General features: G+C 38.8%; 1 protein-coding gene across 1 annotated transcript; it reads right to left on the reverse strand.

The window, feature by feature from the left end:
- Positions 1-170: 170 nt before the first annotated feature.
- emilin2a (elastin microfibril interfacer 2a) lies at positions 171-12,790 on the reverse strand. Its single transcript, XM_058759622.1, has 9 exons — positions 12,445-12,790; positions 11,858-11,983; positions 10,013-10,200; positions 8,022-9,926; positions 2,741-3,091; positions 2,596-2,649; positions 2,467-2,517; positions 1,236-1,373; positions 171-1,073 (listed from the first exon to the last, which is right to left on the reverse strand). The coding sequence occupies exons 1-9, from the start codon at positions 12,579-12,581 to the stop codon at positions 745-747; spliced, it is 3,279 nt and encodes a 1,092-aa protein (XP_058615605.1). The 5' UTR covers positions 12,582-12,790; the 3' UTR covers positions 171-744.
- Positions 12,791-17,149: the final 4,359 nt, after the last annotated feature.

Genomic DNA, 17,149 nt, shown 5'->3' on the forward strand with positions numbered 1-17,149 from the left:
AATGTGTATTTTACAGTATCTATTTTTTTTTTTATTGTCTCACCCAAAGTGCATTTAAAACAAACTACGCTAAATCAATTTTATACTGGAGATGTGCATATTTTGATCATCATTTGGGAGAAAAACAAAAACAAAAAAACAATAAAAAATAATGTGCACAAGCCCTTACATCAAGGTAGTTCATTTATTAATTTTTTTTTATAGATAAAAATATTGTCTGTAAGAGAAGTGATAGTCAAACTGAACTGATTAAAAAATATGCATTTGTTAATTTAATGTTGCAAAAAATATATAAACCTTTTATATTTTATAGATATTTTAAGATCACAATTTTAAAAGAAACTATATAGATTGTTGCACATATACTACTAAAATCTAATGGTATGCTCTTTTTCTTCGTGATTGTGCGAGTGCATTCGTGATTGATATTTTACCACCTCAAACACATTCCACCTTTAAAAATCTAAATAACTTTCGTCTGATAAATAACCAAAGCCAAACTATTGTCTCAAGGTATGGTCACATTTACCATTGTTCTGCAAATTTCCGCAAACCAACTCCAGTGATTTCAATTTTAAAGTTTTTCCCATAAAGATTTTGCAATGGATTCAAGCTGGTCATGCCAACATGCCTCTATTTTTGCAGAAATGTTGCTAATGTGACCACACCTTTCCAAACGAGGCAGCATTGTGAATAGTTAGAATTGCGTTAAAAGTCACGTTAGCACCCCTCTCAGTGACGGGGTTATCTCTTGGCTTGAGGCGAGTAGAGGAATATAGCGCTGAAGGTGGAGAGGATCTCTCTGGATTCAGAGATCGCCAGCTTCCCGGCAGTACGCACCAAGGCCACGGTGTCACCTCGCCGGAGTGGGAGGATGAGGCTGAAGGATGCAGACCCCCCACACATGCACTGATCCCGGGCCAGCCGTGGGTGGCCACTCCAGTAACCCGCTGTGTCCAACTTCTGCACACTGCGATTGGACACTGAGAGCACGGCTTCTGTGTGCTCACCCCGCGGAGCTGTTAGAACGGCGCTCACCAGATAACGGCCGTCAGCGGGCACCGTGAAGATCCCTACAGAGAGGGAGGAGCAACATCAGTGGCCAAATAGGATATAGGGTATACACTGAAAACCCATATGGGAACCTCAGTTATTAAATCTGTTTCTTGAAGTAAAACAGCTAATCTAAACATGTTTATCTCACAAACGGGGTTTATTAAATAGTTTCAGTTTACCTGTTTGAGGGTTATAGTGTCCTCCATCATTGACAAGCACCCTATCAAAGCGAATGATACCGAAGTCCCCTGAGAACATCTGCCTTGTGAGGCCAGCCGAGAAAGAAAATGGATCTGTCAAGGAGTTCTGCTGCGATGCTATTGTGAAGAAGAGACGTGTATCAACATCACATGCTTGAATAGTATGTTTTGATCATTACACACAGAGTCCAAAATTAACTTTGCCACACCTGCCAGTGGTGAGTGAATTGAGAAACTTTACTTGGCAGTAAATATCTTTATTGGCCATGAAACTGTAATTTGCAGTATTTTTATTAAAAGATTTTTTCCAAACAGCACAACAAAGCAGCATCATTTTCCTAAGTAGTATTTTTTTATCTTAATATTAAGTGTTATTTTAGCATTATTTATATAGAACCATTTATTTATATTTTAAATTACCTTTTATATTGTCATTTTAATTTTAGTTAGGGTTAGGCAATATTTTTCTAAATATGTAGCTTTATTTTATTATACAGTTTATTTCAGTTAGTTGGTGTAAGTAATGGAAGTTCTGTATGTTTTTCATATAATATATTTCTATTACATTGCTTATATTGATGTATATTGCTACAGTTTTGCCTTTGACATGTTTCTATTACTTACCTAACTGACAGATTCATTGTTTTAAGCAGAAATCAGATACAAGAAATTAAAGTTTAATTTTAATGATTAAAACAGACAAAAATTCTGGTTAAGAAAAGGATTTTTGGCAGTGATCAGCATGATGTCTCTAACAGCACCTTTCTCAAGAACATGACGACAATGTGATTATTTTTTCTTATACTTTCATTTTGTAGTCTCTACATCGATGCTCTGTAAAAAAAAATAGGCATCCTTAATGAAATTTCCATTGAGGTAAAGACAGAAGACACCCACGCTGAGACAGAAGTTTTCTTGACGGTATGTCTTTTATATGATTCATGCTCATCACTTTCATCAGTGAAGGTTAGGCTATCATTCTTACAGTTCCAGTGTTATGTTTCCCATGTGTTATGTTACAGTTCCTAATAAAGTTAGGAGACACTGTCAAGGAACTTTCCAAAGCCCATTTTTACGTCCAATTTGCACTTGGCAAGTGTTAATTTTGGACTCACAAGTGACAAAATTGTGAACAGTTGGAATATATATATTTTTTAATTTGTAGCCTCTGAATTGTACAATATAATTACTGTACATTATAACTTGTTACCTGGAGTTGCAATGGGTCTTTGATATGCAGGATTCCATGGGACATGGGCAGCTGTAACGAGAATTAATAGTCATAATTCTGTAAATTATATGTTATAATGCAAACACTAAAAATAAACAAAAAAAAAACCTTCTGGCTGAGACTGTTTGGTATTATATGAGACCGGATTGACAGGAAGATAACCTATGGAAAAGAAAAAAAACAATCAAACACTTTTTTTTGACACTTTAAGCATGAGCTTCCAAAAAATTATATTATTAATTCTACTTCATACCTGGAGCACCTGCAAATCCTTTCAAAGGTGTTTTTGAGTCCTCTGAGCTTTGATCCCGTCTGACCGTGACCCTGCGCACATACCCAGGTGGGCCGGCTTGCCCTGTGACCACCACTGGCTGTTGGGGTGGTACGGGGTAGATGGGATGCCTGGGGCTGCCTGGTGGCAGAGGGAAGTGGGGCTTGTGTGGGACGTGTGGCTGGCGCACATGAGGGCGGCTGGTGGGGGCTGGCACTGTTCTGTGTGGTATGATCAAAGGTATATGGATGTGAGGAACGTAAGGTCTCAAGGGTTGTGTAGGAGCTCGAGTGTCAGGGCCAGACACGGGTCTCTCGTGCCGAACAGGTAGTCCTGCGAAAAAGAAAGGGATTTAGGATGAAAAAACCCAAAAGGACAAAAAATATACTATTCAAAAACACAGTGTTCCAAAGTTTAGGCTTGGTAACATTTTTTTCATGTTTCTAAAGGAAGTCTCTTATGCTCACAAAGTCTGCATTTATTTGACCAAATAGTTGACACGTGTTTTTTAAAAGGTTTTTCATTTTCTTTATGGTGGATTTTCTTACACACTGATAAATTGACAGATACTAGCATACAGCACATATTTTTGGTTTAATTATGGTTTGATCAAAATATTGTTTACATGAGGTAAAGTTCGTAATTTGCAGGTAAAGATAGTAAATGTTGAAAACAATGTGCTGCTTAAATCTTTTGTGGAAACCATTTTTTATATATATTTTATGAATATAAAGTTTAAAAGAACAGCATTTATTTACAATACAAATCTTTTGTAAAATTATAAATGTCTTGACTGTCAGTTTTGATCAATTTAATACAACCTTGCTTTATTAATAATTTCTTTAAAATTTAAAAAAAATAAAATAAACAAATCTTGCTGACCCTACATATTTTAGTGATAGTGTAAGAATGTCCACAATAAAGAAAACAAAAAACCTTTTAAAAATATCTAAAACACGTGTCAAGTTCTTAGAAATGTGTTGCTTCATATTCTTATTGGTTTCAAATGGATTTGCAAAACTTTTCAAGAAACGTTTCAATTTAATGACTCATTTGGTAGCACAAAATAACACTCTTACACTAGAAAATACATACTTTTATTTCTAAAAAGTAATAATAATGTTTTACAGTTTTTGTTTTTTAATTATTAAAGGTAAGTGTGTGTTTATTTTCATTTTTTTAATAAGTTTTTTTTTTTTTTTCATTAGGGCAAATGTGTGAAACTGACATTATTTTATACCCATCCAAAAATATCAAAATAAATTCTCATTGAGTAATTTCAAACATGCTCATCATAAGAGGTGTAATTTCAATATGAGAATATTTTTTAATGTGTTTTCGAATAAATTAATAGATGAAAGGTATAATTACTCCCCCCCCCCCCCCAAAAAAAATCTGTTCATTTACTCAGTCATTTTATTCGGAAACCATATGACTTTCTTTTATAAAAGCATATATATTGAAAAATGCTGGTAAACAGTTTTGAACTTCCATAGAATAAAGAAAGAGCAAAAATCTAAGGTTATAGGAATGTCAGCTTGCCAGCCCCCTTATTTTAAAACATCTATAAAGCATTTTAATGGCATTTAACCCATTCCGCAAACCTGTGTAAAAGCTGTTAACCTCTGATTTCAGCTAAACTTTGCCAAAGTAATCGTGCCAGTGCTTCTAAATAAAACACCACAGAGAGCTTTAATGTTCAATTCAAGTGTTTTTGAACTTCACAGTGCACCTTATTTACAAAGCCTTTCGGTCTTTACATGTGGCTGTCAGCTCAGAGTCTAATGAGGGAGAAAATCTTTTTTTCAGCTCACACTTGCAGCCCTAAACATCTCGCACATCTCACACTCTTTTCCAAAACCTTTTTAGTCCCTTTTTGCTGTCAGTAGGTTACAAGCTTTTCTACAGCGATGCGAGAAAACAACTTTCCTGTCCTACCAGATGCTGCTGTCTAAATTGAGAAGTGTAATGCGTCATTCCTGACATTAGGGTCTATTTGGACTTTGAATTTGATTGGCTGTTGAAGGAAGTGATTCAAAAGAGGGGCGGAGCTTGAGTCCCATGGGTTCATTTCTAAGATAATCAACTCATACTGGCAAAATGGACATGGCTAAAATAATGCGTCAGTACCGTTTGTCTGTTCAAATATCCGATTTCACACAAACATATTCCCTCCCACATACATTACATCTCCCAAGGGATAATAGGCATCTATCTTTGTGTTTCCCACAAGTCTGTTTGGCATTCTGAGCAAATAACAGACTCATCACACACATAATGCCTAACGGCAGCAACACAAACACATGTTTCAGAGTAAATCACGGACATGCTGATTTGAAATACTGGATGTAGAGACTCAGAACTGTGGGTTTAATGAGTCAGAAACACTCAACTGAAATTAGGGATTCACTACTCTGTGATGTGGAGAGACATATTTTAAAACATATTTAGCTGATGAACGGAAGACTGGTTCTCCTGAATGGTCTTTTTGTTGACAGTTTTAGGATTGGAAGGCAAAAAGCTCCATGGGGTGTGGTGATTTTGTGCATGGAAACATGAACACAAACACACACCAAGTGAAACAACTAAAGTTGGACCCTGCTGTAATGACAAGGCCTGATCCAATCTGAAAACTTCCACATGGGTTCCTGGACCCAGAGAGAGAAACTCTGACCTGAAATCAGCTGGGAATACCTTCAACCCTGTTGAAAGAAATCAGCATATGCTGGTTAGGTTTGTTTTGAAGCATGTCAGCTGGATTAAGCTGGTCCTGAGCTGGTTAAAAGCTGGTTATGAGCTGGTTTAAGCTGGTCACGTGCTGGTCCTAAGCAACTAGCTCCTGCTCAGTTTAAACCAGCTCAAACCAGCTGCCATGCTTCAAAACATACCTAACCAGCATATGGTTTTTTCAACAGGAAAGTCTGGCACTTAAAAGTCTGTTTATCTTCACACAATGTTACATAATATAAAACAAGAGTAGAAACGCATTTGGTGAGAGCAGGAAAGAGCTTCCTTGACATCCTCTGACCCAGAGATATCAATCAGCAGGAAGAGAGAGAAAAGAGAGAGGACACGGCTGATAAGAGTGTGGAGAGGAAAGGGACACTATTCAAAGTTCACATCCATTTTTGGGGGTATCAGTAGAATGCTAAACAACAACGTCATTGTCTTGCAAATGCAAATGTTGGAAATGGATCAAGATGAATTCAAGAACTGAAATTAAGTCATTGTCTCCAAAGCAAACACTTCTGATTCGCGGCCAGAATAATGGTTTGAGAGTGTTTTCTATGCGGCCCTCAAATATTCCCAGGCTTAATTGATGCCTTGAACAATGTAAAAAAACAAATGAAAAATCAATGAAGAGCCATTAGAGTAAATTACTAGAGAAACCGAGCTTGGTCGCTTTGTCACGGAGTCGCAGCTGGATGGGCCGTTCTAGAATTGTGCAATATGCCTCTGCCATGATCAGCGGCCAAAGAGTTTGAGTAATGCTGAAGCTATTCAGGGATAAGGTCTATTGTGTTTCTGACTTGAAAGTTTTAACTGTATCATGTCCCACAAGTAGGGATAGGAATCAAGAACAAATCTATGGATTCCTTTTAACGATTCCAGTTCCTTAATTGTTCCATTATAGATTATTTTAGTACTTGAATGCAGTCCAATAATTGTCCTTAATGTTTTACAATACATTAAACCACAACACTAAACAAACTAAATCTGAGGTAACTTATTAGTTTTTAAAACTCATTATGTACATCTTTAATTACACATTGTCATATCGACAACCAGACAGTAACTGGTGATTTAAGTCTCATAATTCAGCTGTATGTGTCTGATTCACTAAAAAGATCCGGCTTATAAGAGTCTTTAGTTTGACAGTCTACACTGGTTGCAATGTGTGTCTTTGATTCACTAAAAAGAATCATAAGATTCATTCCTTCGGGAGTCGGATTACAAAGGTTGTGCTGCATACTTTTGATTCACTAATAATGAACTGGCTCATAAGGATCATTCGTTCAGGAATCAGACTATGCAGGTTGAGCTGTATGCTTTTGATTCACTAAAAAGAACCGAGTGAAAAGAGTGATTCGTAGGGAGTAGGACAACACATTGCGCTGTATGCTTTTGATTCACTAAAAAGAAATATACACTGGCTTATTTCACACTGGACGTAGGCCTATATTGTAACGTTGTTACAGCGCTGCTGAATAATTAGTGCTGGAAGTTTTTTTATTCATTATTTGAGGTTAAATGACACATTTATTGTGCATTGTCACTGCATAAATGTGACTTACATTTAAATGTATATATATAGATCTTTAGCAATGGCCGCTTTGGCACAGTTACTGTTTAGCCCCAGTTCTTGGGAAAACAGCTTTTGTTTCTGCAAGAGACGGACCTCCACCCTTATCAGGAATGATGACATCACCCTTTAACGGGAGTTTAAGAGAATGTGCATTCTCTAGTGACATCACAGTCGTCTCATAGCTGAACATCTGCAGAGGGGTGTGGGAATCCATCACCTCCTGAGGCCCTCAAGTTGACTTTGGAGCTTAATGAGTACCAGACCTGCCTGCAACTGAACTCGCTCGCCAGTTCTAAATGTTATAGACGAAGAAAGCTGGGCATTACAAAAAGATAGACCACACAACTCCTCCACTCATAAAACCACTGAACACTAAAGACAGTATATGTACCGAGATATTTTTTTAGACATAGGTTCAAATGTACTGCTAAGTACACTTACACATTTTAGCATTAAGTTAATGAATAGGAAATCACTCATGCTATCAAGAGACATGTAATGTTGTTAACAAAATAAAAAAAGATTCTTGATTATGTTGCTTATGGATTTGTGAACATAAAAAGCAAAGGGATCCATTCCAAAGTGCCCAACTGTTGTTTTGACATATTACTGGCACATACAAAAGGCACAGGAAACCTTTTCTGGCCCCCTGCCTTTCAACGGCTTGGGGGCATACAGGTTATTGTATTATTGGTTCAGTATGGCGAAAGGATACACTGCAAAACATAGCATACAACAAACCCCAAACTGTTAGGTTACTAAAAATACCATTTGGTAGCAAATCCCAAAAAATGTAAACAAAATAAAAATGGGTGGTTACAAATTGGAAGGCAAATACAAAGACTGACTTTCAGGTACTTCAATTTCCATTTTCCAACACTAACTGGCTAAAAACATAAAAACAGGTTTCTGTGGCTCCCTCATTTTCTCTCATTTAATTAACATCTGAAAGCTTACCTTGGTTTCTACTTGCATGGTCCTTATGGATCTGCTTAGCCATTCCTGCTAGCTGACTCTGAAAATTCAGAAGGGAGTTTTGAAGAGCTGAGATCGCTCCTGAATGACTGCCCAGAGTGCTGTTCATCTGTGCCACCTTACTCTCCAGTTCCCCTGAAAGGCCTTGGATATTGTTTCTGTCACCATCAAGGCTTCCACAGATCTTCTCGAGAGCAGTCACCCTGCCGTCCACCGCAGAGACACCCTCAGCTACTCCAGCTGTGTTGAACTTACACACACTCAATTCCGTGGTCACTCGAGCGTTCAGTGCATCCACTTGGTCTTTTAGCTCCTTGATCTGGTTGTGGCTTAGTTTACCAGTTTCTACCCAAAGAGGGGAACTGCTTACCTGCTGGCAACATGAGGAGTTCAATGTGTCAATGTCTTGGCTAAATTTGCTAACTGTGTCTCCCAGTCCCGTTATAGCTCCAGTCAAACCATTAACATTGTCAGTCAAAGCATTAATTCTTTTGCGGGTGTCCTGTATATGTGCATTAATAAACTGTTTTTCAGGTGACATTTTTACAGTATCCTCTAATGCATGAAGCCTTGCTATGTTGCTCACAAAATCAGAACGTAAGACATCCAGATCATTTCTACAAAGTCTTACGTCCTTTACAAGACTATCCAGGCCTTCTGGCTTTTGGGAATCAGTGGGTAGGTTGGTTTTGCAGTCGGTTGAGCATATCTGTCCAATTGCATTAAACTTGTCCTCCAACCCCTTTATAAGGTACCTGTTAGCATTGACTTGAATTTGCAGTGCATCGACAGAATCGCTAGACATCCCTGGGAAGGAGTTGTTGTTCATTTCGATCAACATGGAAGTGAAGTGATCCTGCACAGCATTAAGTTTCTGGTCTAGGAGTTGACGTAGCATAGCTACTTCATCCTTAATTTCCTTGGTAAGTTTTTCATCCACATAGAAGCAATACGTCTCCGCATTCCTCTCAGTGACGTTCATCCTGTCCTCCAGGTCCTCTAATTGCGAACCGAGTACATCATCTATCTTCAGTGAGGACAAATGCTCTAGCTCATTGTCCACTCTGGCATTAAGGATGCGATGGGCCTCTGCCACTCGAATAAGTTCCCTCTTCAAGTCATTGTAGTCACCATCATCTTTTCCAATAGTCGTTTGTTGGTTTGTGCGCACTACACCATCTGACATTGACAAATCCAACCGGAGCTCACGGATCTCCTTTCTAAGCTCAGCTTCCTTGTTGTGCACTAGATCAGCAAGGCTCACACAGCTGCTGTCCTTTCCGTCTTCACATGTTTTTTGAAGAGAATGAATCTTTTCATCACATGCATTTTTCAGTTTGGCCATCTCTTCTTCCATGTTTACAACAAGTTCTTTCTTGAGCTTCTCAAATTTCCCATCAATATAAGTCTGAAGGATGTCTATATCTGGAGCAGCAGCACCCGTGACTGGTAGGCCTTGAGAGGAACTATCCATAAGCATTCGTATCTGCCCGTCATGCCCTGTCACTGTTCCCCGCAGTTCCTCAAGAGCTTCGTCTTTGCTTTTGAGAGCATCTGTCATATCGTTGAATCTGGCCAACAGTGTCTCCATTTCTCTTTCTCCATGGGTGTGGCCTCTCATTGCCTGGTGGCCATCCAGATGCACCACACTCTCCTCCGTGCCTCCTGTTCTTGCACTGTCAGGTGAAGTCCTGTCATTGAGGAGGGTAATGAGCATCTTGCTGGTGTCCTCTTGTAAGTCTGTCCTCAGGTTCTCAGCCATACCTGTCATGGCTGCTTGAAGATCCAGAACTGTCTGTGAAAGGCGCTGCACTTCTTCCTCCAATATGCGGGTTTTGTCAGCTGTTCGTCTGATTTCATATTGTCCCGTTTCTCGTCGTTCTGGCCCTGTGGTAACAAAATACAAATAAAAACGTATTATTATTATTTTTTTAAATGCTCCTCGATGTCTGGAACATATCCTGATGACATACTTTGTGCAGGTCGAGTTTGTCCAGTTTGCTGTGGCTGTGGATACGATTGTGGATATGCTGTCTGTCCATTTGGAGAGCCTTTCAGTTCTCTGCAGTCTGGGCCCTGGTGTCCTGGGCAGCACCTCCATTCTAGCTCAGTCACAGTTTTGTATGCTATCTTGTAAGTCGGCCGAAACCGAGTATGGTATCTGAAAAAAAAAAAACATGATTAAGATGGCCCTTTACATGAACTGAAATATGAAAAACAAAAACAAACAATGAAACAACTTGACTCCACAATCTTGATTTGCTTGCACCATCCTTTATAAGGCTTAGGCCACTTATTGCTATAACTTTGAACTGTGAGTAATGGACCATGAAGCTTTGCCCCTATTATAGGATAAAAGCAAAGGTAAAGGCAAGCATTAACCTGCGCAGACTGAGAGGGATTAATAAGAAGAGTCTTCTGGCCTAGTCTGTTCAGCTTCACTTAATGATGTTGATCTTGTTACTTCTGATGGATAATGCTGCAATTAGAAGTGCAATCATTCTAGTTCTTATGCCACAACAAGTTGAGCCAAACGATTAATATCACAGTTGCTTTAGAACTCTTGGTGAAATGCTTCAAGAACAAAAGTGAGTATTTGGACAAAGCCAAATATGGCAGCATTAAATTCCTCACATGACTTTACAAAAAGAATGAAATCATACAACATTCATCACTGAAGTATAATCTATATTAAACTGGCTGCTCAAAAGCTGTTTTAAAAGCTTTGAGTGTATGCACAGTATATGTTATAATGCCATTATAATGATTTCATCTTGATGCTTAATTTAATGTAGGCCATATATTGAAATTCCTCCCAGTCTCCACATATTCAATTAATCAAACACTAGTCTAACTCAATGGCCTTTTAAAGCAAACAACAGCTTACATAAATTCTTGTGGCAGTTGTGCAGTAAGTTTGTGAAATAGTGTGAGCAACATTTTACATAAAACATCACAATTCTGTCATAACAATCCAGAATAGAACTAAGCAAATATCTTCAATGTTCTTTTAATCTAACTGTTTACTACATTAATAAGCAAAACTGACATACTGTCAGTGACATCTGAAACAAAAAGTTAGCTAGCCAACTAAAGTAAACAGCTTGAGTACATCCTGCACCAAACTCTAGGCACTGCCACAGAATTGGCACAATCTTTAAAAGTTAAAGCACTAAATCAATTTTAAAAAAAAAAAAAAAAAAAAAAAAAAACAGTTCCAGAGTGCTGATATTTAGTATTGAATAGTGATATAGTTTACTATATAACTCTGCTTGAGTTTGAGTCATTCCAGACCAGAGTATGTGAGTGTTGAGGAGGAGCAGAGCACGTGCTTTCTGGGAAAAAAAATCGAAAAAAAAAAAAAACGTGTTCTGGAAAATCCAGTGATTACAGAACGCTATGATCAGGGCGGGTAACCCTCTGTCAATCCGTTCCAATCACACACTGCTCCAGAACACTTTTCAGTGTTTGCGCTGCAATTATTTTAACACATTGGCCAGTGAATATTAACATCTTGTTTATAGATCTTATGTTGTAAAAGCAAAATCACATTAGTATCGTCTATTAACACTCTATGGCCTGTCCCTCTTGAGACAAAACAAAGGCATTGTTATATTTTAAGATCAATCAGTGCAAATGCCTTTCAGTTGAAACAGCTAAGACTTAGGCTACATTTTAGTCTGGGACTAGGGTATGTGTAACTGGTCTAGTAAACGTGAATCATGTATTTGGTGTAGTGTCTTCGAGTCCATAAGGAGCAGGAGAAGTACCGAACATCAGTTCTTCCACACGCCCCTCCCGGTCTCTTGAGTACTTACATCATTTGTGGCTCACAGTCAGGCTGATGCTCGGGACAGCGCGCGGCTTCAGGTTCAACGTGACTTTCCACGCTGCCTTGAACTGCGCAGCTTACGTTCTTTTGGACTATAAAAGCGCACCAGTTTCTGTATAATACACAGATTCAAAATAATAACAGTATTAAGAAAAATAATTCGAGTGGGTATTTTTATTACAGCAAAGCAAAAACCTAACATAAATTGAGCGTTGTTTCCATACTTGGCTATTTTAATCACTGACAGCAAACTCTGAATGTGACTAAATTGAAAAGTGAAAATGATTAAAGTGAAATTAAAGTGAAAATGGTGTTCTTTTCAAATAAAAGCAAATGTTTTACCACCCTGAAAAGAGCCATTGAAATGTTAAACACCGCGGAGGAATGTTCAATAAATCGATTGACCTCTTGTTACTTTAACGATTTACCGCAATCAGAGAACCAAACGAAAGCAACAAAAGCAAATGTCACCCCAGGAGTTTGCTGTGAGTTAAATAATTTGTCTATTTTGAGATACAGAGAACATCATACACGAATTCTACGCGGTAAACATATCACTTCTGGAGAACTTACTTATTTCTGTGCCTGTGAACGGCTCCTGAATATGCGCTGCCCTGAAACAGACTTGACGGATATCCATGAGCGAGAGAAACGCTTATGATAAATAAAACTGATAACTGTACTCCGGGGAAAGGTGGCTGGCAATTCATTGTCTAAAGACAAAGCAGCCAAAAGCCTGCACAGAGTCGGAGTGAAAAGAGTCGAGCAGTATTTCAGTCTCTGGAGGCCAGAGGATAAAGAGCGCGCGTCCAACTTACTGCTAAGTTTGACAAAGTTCGAGGAAGTCCGAAAAACTGAAGGTGGACTCTAGTCTGCAGGGGTTCAATTCGCCGCCTATCCGAAAGAAGGGGGTAGATGGGGGTAGGGGAAGTCATCAAAAAAACAATAGCGCCCCTGCACACCCCACCAAGCTCAACTGAAAACATCTGCCTTTATTTCTGTCACATGAAACTATTACTTGGTGATCACGTAACGTAAAGCTCGTCAAAAACACAGCGAATAAGTGAAGAGAAATGCTTTTCGTTCGATTTGTTTACACAGTTGCAAAAACACTACACACAAATCAACCACGTTACTGTTTGTGCTCATTGGATGATATGCTTTGCATGGGTTGGATATAATAGTGGTTAAGAAAAACATCTTGGCTTCAAAATGCTGATCAGGTCATTTGGAGTAATATAGATAAATGGGCAGATGGATGCATTATTTATGCATAGATAGATAGATAGATAGATAGATAGATAGATAGATAGATAGATAGATAGATAGATAGATAGATAGATAGATAGATAGATAGATAGATAGATAGATAGATAGATAGATGATTGATTTGAAACTCCCCATTGCTGACAGAGATGGATACATTTCTGAGATAAGTGAAACTGTAGGTGGAGAAGACTCACATATACCCACAGAAACACACACACACAGATCATGGCTTTGGGTGGAGGATGAGGTTATGTCTATTTTAATTTCTTTATGACATAAGTACTAAATAACATAATAAATGGAAACTTTCATGACCTCACTGAGAATCGTGAGGTGTGTGCTACCATTTCAAAGTACATGTGTGATCCCACATGATCTAATACAAATAAAGAATCTAGTTGGAAGAACATGTAAACTATTTTCAGAGAGTGAAAATACTACAGTTGACCAGGTGGTAAACTTATTCTGTGAACCTAACTTCAAAGCCTCGAAGAGTTACATAAAGTAGCCGCCTGCCTGGTATTGTCTATGACTGGTTCATCACACTCCTTAAAAATGCACTGTCAAGTCAAGTAGGCTACATAAAGGCAGATGACAAATTTAACCAACATACGTGATTAAATCACAGCAGATGCAATTAATTGGTCTATTCTCCGTGAATGTTAACGAGGTAATTAACACAAAACGGGATTAAACAAAACGAATCAGTTTTTCAACGCGAAGTGGCAATCGGCCTCTCATATTCGTGTTGGTTTTAGCTGTGTCCGTGTGTTCATGCTCCAGCAGAGGGCAGTGCACACCCACGAAACATTCAACACATGAGGCTAACGTCAAAAAACGCTCAGCGTCTCGGCTTTACGAAATTATGCTGTTGCACATCATGTATTGCGTAGCTGAAAACGACTCAAGATGCATGTGATCACAGATCTTCTATAAGACCAGACCTTTTGTGATAAAAATAGCATATTGCATAGGTTAGCTACATGAATTGAACAGCAACATCACCCTGAACAGAAATGGCCACAAACACAACATTATAAAAATAAATTTGACTGTTTATCAATATATATATATATATATATATATAAAAGTTATATAAACGAAAACATTAAAAAATATAAAAGTCATTTAAAAATGAAATATATCCTTTTACATTTGTAAAAATCATATACATGTAAGGAGTGTGCACAGTACGTTTTATTAAAATAGTGAATGGTTTATTTTAGATTATATCATCACATTTTAAATTCTGTAATACATTGTTTTCTCTTTGGTCTAGAACTTTGGGCCCACAGGCAACTAAAATTGCCAGACTCTCTACCTCTCTTTATTCATCTGTACATATTTTGGGGGCAAATAAATTTACTTTCAAAACCACTGGCATTCAGGGAGAAAACCTTACGGAGCTTTTGACAACTTACTGGCTAATGTGTCAGGTGTTTAATTCATGCTGCCATTTCTGGGGGTTTACTCAGAAATGCACCTGACATCTTAATTAGTTTTTGGATAGGCTGCTATGTATAAATCGACTGAAAATATCTCTCGGTAAACTGTGGGTTAAGACATGTCACGCTGATGATGGATTGTAGAAGACTTTCGTGAGTGACCCGTGTTCGCGCATCTGGAACGAAGCACCTTTTTGTGGGCTCACTAAAGCTGCGACTGTCCAATTTGTGTCTGATCAGGTTGTACCGAGGGTGGCAGCATGTGGCGCACCTTTGGCCCGCGTGCCGCTGACAGTATTATGTCACGGTGAAGAAAGTGAGCTGAGTTCGGTGTAATTGGCGGGTGTGTAATCACTGCTCCACATTCACCGCAGCATAATGCCGCTGTCCTGACAGAGAAGGTGAGTCACCGCGCGAGGCTGCTCCTTCCCTGCCAGGACTCGGCGCCACAGATTGGCCCACAGACCGACCGTGCTCGCACACTTCTGCGGCACCAGTCTGTGCCCACACCGTCACCTCGACGTGTTTTTTTGTTCCGCGCCGCTTTGTCTTTAGTCTCTGTTGTTTGTGTGAAAATCCTCCTCTCAGCACTACGCCCCCTCTCAGGCAGGCGGGTGTCAACGGGAGGCGCTGAGACGGAGACTCTCACGCTGTTTATGGCTAGGTAATGGATAGCATCTCGCTCCATGCGAACAAAGGGCAGAAAGCAGCCTCGTGTTCTTTGGGGTTTTGCTCTGTCTTTGTGGAGCGTGAGAGTTTAATCTCGCTGCTTTAATTAGGATAAAATGCAGCGTTTTTAGCACAAAAGCTGCATAGATGTGTTAAGTTGAATCTAATTAGCACTACACTCCAGGTAACCTTTCTAGTCCTACTTGAGGAAGTACTGCCTACTCCTTGAGGAGACTGTTCCAAATGCAATGTGTGTGTAATTTACTTGCCTTTTGTTCACCCACTGCGTTTGAGAACTAACAAGGCAAGAGTTTCTCATTCTCTCCCTCACACGCCCAAACAGACATACAGAGGACTGTAAATTATTGGCTCTAAAATGTTAATATGGCCATAAGCCTTACTCATGAATTCTTGATAAGGGCCATGGCAGTCTTGTCACCTAAAATGTTAATGAGGTGAGATTACATTGGGGCGGGAAGGTCTCTGTCAGCAACTGAACAAATAGCAACGATGAACTGAATTTATAAGACTTTCTGACTAGAACATGACAAGCAAAGGGCACCGGCATCTATTCAGGTTGAGCCAAAATGATGATGAAGAATGGAGATAATGAATTGCACCAAGTGCATTTGCACAAGGATAATGAATCATTTGTGTAATGTAATGTTATTTTTCAGGTCTTTTGCTCCACCTACATGTCTGAAATGGGTCACGACTTACATTTAATTAATCTCCGCCTGTCAAATGTAGTCTGAGCACGTTATCCTACTCTTGAGGTCTACGTCATCAGAATTGATCTAACGTATAAAACTTTAATCTGTTCTTAAATATATTATCTATAGGCCTACCTCTAAAACTTGAGTGTTAGTTGTTGGGGAATGACGTCTAGGGAGCTTTTTTTGTTGATTACTCAAATCATTACATTCCTAATGTTCCAGCTCAGTGAACTCGACAAATCCATCACTGATACAAATCCATTGTTTTAAACCTCCCACACATTTTCACAGCACTCACAGTTGTCACTCCTCCATGTCTTTAGCACTTTCTTATTTGACGACATTCGTTACCTTATATGCATCTTGTTGAATTAAATGGCTTTATCTTCCACGCTTTGATTTCATTTACTATAATTCAACTATATTACTTGCACACCCTGATTTGACCTGTTAGAACATTCCTCATCTTTTCAAATTATTTGACTCAGGTGTCAAAAAATAAATATATAAATGAATTTAAAAAGAAACTTTTTTTTCTGCTGCTTTCAAATGTTGGATAAAGGGATAACCTTGAGCGCCGGCATGACGTGACTTTGCTCTCCTCTTTTGCTGCAATTAAGTGGAAGACTTTGAAAGAAGCTGCAATCCTTCATACTCAAATACCACCCCACCATCTGTCTATTTAATCAAATATCTAAGCAAATGTGTACAGATGAATTGAGCTTTGAATGAGAAGCATGTGCAAGGCCTTGGAGGACTGGGATGCATTCTGGTCAGGCAAGAATAGAGGCGTCAGGTAAGCTCAGGTGCAACATTACACTTTATGGTGAAAGAATATGTACTGAATTGATTTTGGTACCTTAATCGACACCCAGGGAAACCACAATTGTGGGATGATTCTAAGGGGTGCAATAATCTAGTCAGGGGACCCCAAAACCCTAGAGGTGCCACTGATCGTGCCAACCCAATCTCATGAAAAAATGTAACTATGAGTTGCTAACTTCATGGGAATTCTTGTGATTTGATTCGTATTAAGTTTTTGAAAATAAGAAATAAGCATGAGGTCCAAAGTGACGGTGAAGAAAGATGACATGAGGTCTAATGTCTATAAAGGGACAGTTCAGCCAAAAACATGCTGTTTATGTTTTGAAAATGTTTTGAAACATGCCTCAGATTTTT

The sequence above is a fragment of the Onychostoma macrolepis genome, chromosome 02, assembly GCF_012432095.1.
Source record: "Onychostoma macrolepis isolate SWU-2019 chromosome 02, ASM1243209v1, whole genome shotgun sequence".
In the NCBI taxonomy this organism is placed as follows: Eukaryota; Metazoa; Chordata; class Actinopteri; order Cypriniformes; family Cyprinidae; genus Onychostoma; species Onychostoma macrolepis.

Bases quoted from the DNA above. Each gene is read 5' to 3' on its own strand.
- emilin2a (XM_058759622.1), bottom strand. From the start codon at position 12,581: ATGAATTGCCAGCCACCTTTCCCCGGAGTACAGTTATCAGTTTTATTT. The intron at 2,650-2,740 runs GTATGAAGTAGA...TCTTTTCCATAG, and splicing joins AGGATTTGCAGGTGCTCCAG to GTTATCTTCCTGTCAATCCG. The intron at 2,518-2,595 runs GTTTTTTTTTTG...TTCTCGTTACAG, and splicing joins CAAACAGTCTCAGCCAGAAG to CTGCCCATGTCCCATGGAAT.